The 8,229-nt window shown below is 44.3% G+C and overlaps 1 protein-coding gene across 3 annotated transcripts in view; it reads right to left on the reverse strand.

Moving 5' to 3' along the window:
* ITPR2 (inositol 1,4,5-trisphosphate receptor type 2) overlaps nucleotides 1-5,923 on the reverse strand; it is a 462,476-nt gene extending 456,553 nt beyond the window's left edge. For all 3 annotated transcript variants that reach the window (XM_069490734.1, XM_069490735.1, XM_069490733.1), the window contains exon 1: nucleotides 5,431-5,923. In XM_069490734.1, coding sequence (XP_069346835.1) covers nucleotides 5,431-5,522 — 92 coding nt within the window. In that variant the 5' untranslated portion in view covers nucleotides 5,523-5,923. The remainder of the gene's footprint in view (nucleotides 1-5,430) is intronic.
* Nucleotides 5,924-8,229: the final 2,306 nt, after the last annotated feature.

Consider the following 8,229-nt stretch of genomic DNA (forward strand, 5'->3'; position numbering starts at 1 on the left):
TCTCATTCCTCTAAGGAATTAAGTCAGAATTATAAACTGTGGACACCCACCTATCACCCTACCTGACATCCATCCTTGAACATGGAAACAAAGGACTGGAAAAGGTAAAAGTTAATTGCATTGGAAAAAATTAAGCAGGAAGTAAAAATGACTGCAATCTTTTGTCACTCTAAGAGACTATTATGATGCTTTGGGGTCAGTGCATCAACTGGTGACCATTTGACAGTTTTCTGAGAAAGTAAGTAGCAGGTGTTGGTTCTGAGAAGAGCCAGAGAAGAAACCTTAAACCAAGGTAGCAATGGCTTAAACATACATATATAGACATACACACACAAATATATACACTTACACACTTTTCATTTACTAACCCTTTACTATGCAGAAAAATAGCCAAGGAAAGAATGACACACTTTTTACTGATTCTACTATCCCACCATCCTAAGAATTCTGTTATGTTCAGTCCCCACTCTGTGGTACCTGACCATTGGTGAAGTCAATGTCCCCAGAAATATGAACATTTGTTGTCAGATGTGGCAGCAACAGGGGAAACAAATCCCAGGACAGAGAAAATGGGGGCAGGGGGAGGGACAATTAACACTTCATTTGAAATTGTACAGCATATCCAAAAACTCCCCCATTCCCTTTTAAATGAAACATAAAGAGTATAACCCTAAAATGTACCAGTAGAAAAAAATCAGTTTATTTAAAACATATTCACCATCTTCATTCGATAGGATTTAAAGCAGTTTTCCATAAGTCTATACAAGTATTTCCTAAATGGATCTTTAGATGAAAGATTAAATTAGGAAATACAAACCAGGGCAGCTACAAACTGAGAGAAGAACAATAACGACAACTCAATTTTGCAACAATTCAGGGTTCAGAAAAATCAGGTAAACACTGGTTCAAGGATAAGGTCAAATCTTCTCAACTGAGGCATTCAAATTTTGCACAGACAGAAATCAAACTGAAAAGCTGGGTCACAGAGTCTAAGAAAATCTTCCTCTACCTCCAGTCAGAAGGCCCTCAAAAGGGGCCTGCTAAAGTCAAATGAAGTGAAACCCCATGACTTTTTTTCAGCTGAAAAAGTCATTACCTTATTGCAATTATTTCCAAAAGCTACATAATAACAATGTATATTCTCAAAAATTTATTTATACACTAAATGTTGAAATCAAACAAAATTTATTTGCAAATAAATATCTAGTCATTACCTTGAAATGCTGTATAAACTCAGTTCTTATTAACTACCTTCCTAAGCTAAATTTGAAAAATCATCATGCTACTAAAAGTGTCAAATGGATGAAGAGCTAAAATGGAAATCAGAAACTTGTAGTCTAATTTTTACCTCTTCCATTAGGCCTTTAATCTTACAGTGGAATAAATTTTCGCTAAATATATACAATGCCAATGTCTCCAATCTGATTCACTTTAACAATTCATATGCCTTTGAAGAAAGTTTGCAATTCTACATGTGAAAATATAACCATACTGTAGATTTTTCTAGCAACTTTCTAAAAAAGGAATCTTTTTATTTCTCTCTTTCATTCACTTTTATAGTACCCCCAGGGAGAGGGAGAACAGTATCTGTTCTTCTTCTTAGTCTCCATGAAGACAGGCTGATATGAGAAAAGAGTAAATGATGTGAACAAGGCCACATGGCTAATTAGCAGCAGACCTAGGCCAACAGACCTCCAACTAACAGAAGAGCAAGGAAGTTCAACTAGAAGTATGCACTCTGTCTTTGATACAGAAAGGGTAAAAATAATAATCCTATTACAATATAATAAGAAACTACAGCTACCACCTCATTTTGGTTTCATAGCCTTAAAATCGACTTTCAAAATAAATTATCTACCAATTGTACTCTGAGCTAACAATTGGGATGCCACCCCAACATGTGCCTAGATAAGATTCCATGTGGCATGGACATATGCTCCCATGAGCTTTATAACTCCCAAAAATCTGAGGGCAGTGTGGTTCCACACACTAAAGAAAGTCCTAAACATTAAAATCAAGCATGACTATATAAAAAAAACAGCAATGTCAGTTTTTGAACAAAACAATCATGTTCAATCGGTCTGACTTCTCAGGATAAAAGCATCAGATATTATAGTTCATGGCCATTAGGAAATTAAATAGGATTATTTCTCAAAAATTGAAACTTTTCATCCCTAAATTTTAGAAAATTATTTTATTAATATAAACAGAATGCATAACTTTGAAAACTATCCACATGTTAATAAAAATCAATGAGATGAGCACAAAATACATCAGTTTTAAATTATAATAAAATATACTGGTTTAGTTAGTAAGGTCAAATCTCAGTTTTAGCATCTTATCTAACAACTCCCACAGAAATATATAGCCACTGTGATGGCTGGAGGTACAGAGTAGAGGACTGCATGAAGCCATGGACAAACCTTCATATCTGGGCACAAGAGTCCAGTTAGTTCTGTTGTGATGTGTGACTTATGGTCAGGAAAACAAATTTACTTCTTACCTCCAAAGTTTCCTGTTCTCTCTCGTATGACTTTTAAATTTAATATTTAGAAGAATAGAAAATGAACAGCATGATCCCTTTAGAAATCAAATGAGCTCTTTTAAAGAAGACACCAGATGCTTTCCAAAAGCAACCTAAAAGTTTTTGCAACATTATTTGCATATCTCATATACAAGAGAATTTTGAAATGTTCGTAAATGAGATAATTAATAATTTCAGATTTAATTCTATTTAATATTCCCAACATGTTTTCTGGGATGTCCTGTTTTCAAAGCAGAAAGTGCTAAATTTTTCTGTATCATAAATGTAATGATGCCATTACTGTCAAGCGAGAAATCACAGCACTTTTAATTTTACAGTTTGCCTCAACTATTCTATAAGGATTCTCTCAACTTAGAACCCATTTAAGACTTAGGCTAGCATCATACTGCCCTTGAGTACCCTCTGGACACTGTTCATGAAGGCCAAGAGATTGCATCAGGGCAGATCAGCAATGACTTTTACTTAACTGTCTTTTGAAAAGATGTTACAGAAGCAAGTAGCACGAGGGAGATACTGCCCTACCGAACTCCTAACTTCTAAAGTACTACGAAGTTATCTGAACCTCTGAGCAATCTATCTCAGAAAAAGATGATCCAATCAAAGCAGCATGTTTCACCAACGGCAGCATTTCTAAAGACCCTTCTTCACCGTAGAATCTTGCTGCATGACAGCCTTGTCAGATGAAACCCAACAAGACTCAGTTCATTCACAGAAAATAATACACTGAATAAGCACATCCTAAGGAAACAACGTTTAAAACACAAGCAAGACATATTAAATACACATAAGAAATATTTATACAAATGTCTTTGCTACATTAAAGGTTATACAAGCTTATTTTTCTCAAGGCTTCAAGATTATTATATGTAAGCAAAGAAAAGCACACTTGGCTGGGAATCTGGAGACAAGGTTAGAGTTCCAGCTTTTGGCATTAATGCCCTGTTTCTTCAGTTAGTCACTTCATTTCTCTTCACCTCAATTTCCTGAGCAGAGCCAACTCCACAACTGTTAAAGTTGCAGCTTCCTGATTTACCATCAATAGTCTCCTAGTATTTGTTTTATAAGTTATCCATATGCATACTTTTGCTGACTAAGACACTACAAAAACATATTCCTTTCTTTGTCTAGGTTTTACGCTCTATTCTTAATTCTTTTTATTATTTTGTCCATGAATATAACTATTTTTCACAGTCACCAAGATAGTAATGGTAATTACCATAATAACTAACACTTCCATAAGTGTTTATTATGTGCAGGGTACCGTGCTAAGCGCTTTACGTATATTAACTCTCTTCTTCCTTACCACAACCCTGTAAGGCAGAATCTATTATTATTCCTATTTTTCAGAACTGCGGAAACCGAAGCACAGAAAGATTATGTAACTTACCCTGGGTCAAAAGGTTTACAAGAGGAAGAGCCAGAATTTGAACCCCAACCTTTCTGTCCCCGGAGACTTTCCTGCTTAACTACTACAACACACACACCTAGGGGAGTCTATGGAAGGTGAAGTGCAGCAAAGTCCATCTGCAAAATGTTGTTGGGGGCCCCGAAACAGAATTTGTACCCTGAATGCTCTCAGAAACAATGGTAGCTCAAGATTTAAAACCCAGCATAAGCACCTGCCATTGATACTTATTCTTTCTATGCTTTAGTTTCACAAGTAAATAACATTGATGCAAAAGGGATTAAACTAAATCTACCTCCCTTCTTTTACCCATTAAGAGAAATGCACAAATATTAATAACAGGAACAGTGGAAGTACTGGTGACTTCCACATCCCAGGGTTGAGTAGGCAGCACTCTGTTATATAGGTCATATGCCTCAAAACCTGTAACAGTCAAGGTCCAGGGACTCTGCATGTTAAATCATGTGCCCCAAAACCTAACAGCTAAAAGTAGTAACCAGCCACGAGTGGAAACACCAGTTCCTCAGCCTAAAATCTCTAAGACTAGGAGGTCTAAGTGCTGAGACCATGAGGTCACAAAAAATACCTGTGCATCAAAATATATTACAGTGTGCAATTAAACTGCACACTGGTATTCACAGTTAGGACAGAGAGAAAATACTAGTAATCAAGGAAGTTCTATTTAACCATTTAGCACACTATATATATAACACACACATACATATTTCCCCCATTCATAAACCAACTCAAATCTCAAGAACTCGGCACTTGGCTGAGGTCCAGGAGAGTTTCAGCACTTCAGCGGGCCAAGGCCGGGACAGGGGAGAAAGCAGGTCTCAGTTCTAGAACCCAGGAGGCCCTCAGAAAGCTCTGAGGGTCACAGCGCTGCGGACTCCCCTGGGCTGCCCACGACGGCGGGGCGAGTCCCCGTTTGGCAAGGCCAAAAGGAAATTACTTCAGCGAAGAGGGGACGGTGAGCTCCTCCCGCAGGACAAAGCCACACACTTTGGCTCACCACATCGCTTAAGTTTCACGTCCAAGGCCACGGACTATTGTCGACTGCTCTTTCAAACCGACACTGAGAGACAAGGGGCTGAGCCCCGTAGCCAGAAAAGATGGGAAGAGGGGGTGTTTTGTTTTGCCTTTAAAGGAAAACAAACACACATTTTAGTCAAAACAACCCATGGAGACGCCAGGGAAGACTTCTTCGCCGGGCCTGTCTCGGGGCTTTTGAATCACTTCCTCCTTTTCTGATGTGTCTCTGAGCTTGAGATTACGAAGTTGCTGAGACAGGCTTGCCTCTCGGGGCAGCTTCCTGCGAGCGAGCGCGCGAGCGGAGCGCACAGCGCTGTCCCCGGCGCAGACGGCCGGCCCGGCCCCCGCGGGCGGCAGCGGGAGGACGCGGCGGCGCGAGGAGGGGCCGGGATGGGCTCTGAGGAGGCTGAGCGCGAGCGCCGCCCGGCCCGCTTCCCCCGCTTACCCTAAGGTGCTGATGAAGCCGTTGACGGAGCCCTCCGCGTACAGGGACACGATGTCCCCTATGTAGAGGAAGCTGGACATTTTATCAGACATGCTGCTTCATGTTCCAGAGTGCACGTCCCTCCTCTTCTCTGCGCCCTCGCCGCTCTCTCTTCAGGGAGCTGCCGCGGCACAGGCGGAACGGAGCGCAGGATCGCAGCGGCGGAGCGCGACGGCGGAGGGCACAGCAGAGAGACTGAGTGTCGCAGCTCAGCCCCGCTTCCGCGCCGGGGAAGCTGGGCAGGAGCGAAGCCGCAACTGTGGACACCCCGCCACGATCGCAGCCCGGACGCCCCGAGAAGCCGCAGCCGCCGTCTCCCCAGCAGGTTTCCTGTTCCTTTCAGAAGTTTTCTCTCCAACACCTTTGCTCCTCCTCCTCCCTCCTCTCCCCACTCCGTGACCCTCCCCGCTCTGTGCCCCGACGCGGCCGTCACCGCCGCCCGGCAGGAGCTAGAGGTTGCAGAGCCCCTAGGTCCCCTCGGGGGAATTTTTGGACCAGGTGGTGGTGCCCATTGGGCGAGGGGGAGGGGAGGAGCCCGGGGAGGAGGTGGCGCGCGGCCAATCAGGGAGCGGCGGTCGGGGGCGGAGCTGGACTGGGGCGGGGCGACTCCGCGGAGGCCTGGCCACCCGGGAAGCCGCGGCCGTGGCGGCCCCGGCCGGCGCGGGGACGAGACTCTGGGCTGTGCTGGAGGGGTGGTGGGGGACCGGAGCCGGGACGGGCACGGCGTAGCGCCCTGGAGAGGTCGGGCCTGGAGCGCGACAGTCCGTGCCTGGGAAAGCGGGGGAGCTGAAGGGGGGCAGGGAGAACTGCTGGCTGTGGGCGATGGGGCGGGCGCACAGCGGGAGCCGGGCACAGTGGCGTGAACCCCCGGGCCCTCCGGAGATGAAAAGAGGGAGCCAGAGTGGGGTGAGTGGGTGGGGCAGGGCCAGGTCATTTGCTGACCAAGGGAGAGGAAGGCGTTGAAGTAAAGGAAAAAGTACGAATGAAAAATAAATACATAATAAAGAAAGTAAAAAAGGAGGAAAGGGAGGGAGGAAAATCTCGATTTAGAGTATGTACTTCGTGGGGGGAGAGGGGGGGTTCTCAAGTATATGGCGTTAGTGAAACTTGACCCGTCGGCAGATGTCCAGGTGGACGCCAGCCTCCAAGGAGGTAAACCTCTCTCGGCCGAGCCACCAATTTCTGTAGCCAGCCGTTGGCGTTGAGGGCTCGGTAGAGCTGAGCCTTCTAATTCAGCCTCGGAGGCCGCGCCCCCTGCTCTTGCTTAACTCCAAGCCGAGGTTAACCTTCCACCCCCGGGAACCCAGGGTCACCGTCTCCCTGACAGCCCTCGCGTGTTTACATTTAAAGCTGCTGACTCTTCAAGCTCCAGCGGTTATGAACGAAACTGACAGCAGGACACGTTTCCACGCCTTCTCTGTTGCTTTTGCCACCCTCATCTTAGAACGTCGCTTAAAAGCCTTATGCCCGACCCTTGTAGAAGATGCGGAGGAAGCAAACTAACTCTTTGTGTGGCGGTTATGACACTAGCCACCCAATTAAAAACTGCTACCTAAGTAATCCCCAACGAGCAAGGTTTGCATTTGGCGGAGGAACTGTGGGTGTGCAGAGGTGGGTGTACCATATTGTGCAACTGGCCAAAATCTAACTTCCAGTTCAAAGATGGTTTGGGTTGAGATTTATTGTCACATAATGGATTATGAACAAAGAATAAGCTTAATATTCAAAGGCTTGTGTTTAGAAAGCCTGCAGGATAGAAGAGAATGACACTGAGTCCAGGAAACGCCAGTGCAAAGCCTGTATGTGTTGAGATAAACTGGACCCAGTCATTGTAGTGCCATACAGCTGACAGATCTTTTTATTTCTGTGTTCTCCTTTGGAAAAGGTTACTTAGGAACTTAGAAATACCTGTTACACGACAGAAGCCTTCTTCTGTCTTCACACGTGATATCATTGTTGGGAGCCTCAAAGACATTGGGCATATGAGTTATTAAAAAGCTTGAGATGGATTAAGATGATGACCCTGGAAATGGAGGTTTCTGTTCATTCAAGACATCTCTGCATTATTTTCTATGGTTCCCCATATTGCATAGTAGGTACTGTGCCATACATCCAGTAGATGCTCAACAATTACGGGTCAAAATCATGAATATTCTTTGTTTCCTCAAGGCACAAACTGTAATATCTGTGGACAATGCATAACAAAATGAGTGGGTGATTTTCTATGCTAATGAACAGGTGCAAACTTCAAGCCATGTATCCACATCCAATTTCTTTCTTCCTCCTCATCCCATCCCCACCCTCCACCACCCATAGAGTGTTCAGTATAGTCTGGGGACTGAATCTGCTCACTCTTCTGTGTTGGCATGGCAAAGATGATTAGCTGGCCACCAAAGATTCACAGTCTTGGGGTCACTTTTTATTTCTTTCTCTACTAATTTCTTCCTTTCCGTTATCTCAAATATGTCTCATTTTCACCTTCCCCTATCGTTGCTCTGTTCTACACGGTTGCCTGCTCACTGCTTCCCACCCTCCCAGTCTTTCCCATTTGCCACCCCCATGGCAAGCCAGAGCTTCATGCTTACAGAGCTGATCTTAGCAAAACACCTCAAACCTAACAGTGGCACCCCATTACCTACAGAAAGAAGCTTGAAGGCCTTCACCTGCTGATGTGAATGTTAGATGTGAACATCAGTCCCTCTAAATGGATTCTCCTGTGCTGAGAATACAAGACACTTCCCTCAGCCCTCACTATGTCCT

This window comes from Eulemur rufifrons, chromosome 16, assembly GCF_041146395.1.
Source record: "Eulemur rufifrons isolate Redbay chromosome 16, OSU_ERuf_1, whole genome shotgun sequence".
Lineage (NCBI taxonomy): Eukaryota > Metazoa > Chordata > Mammalia > Primates > Lemuridae > Eulemur > Eulemur rufifrons.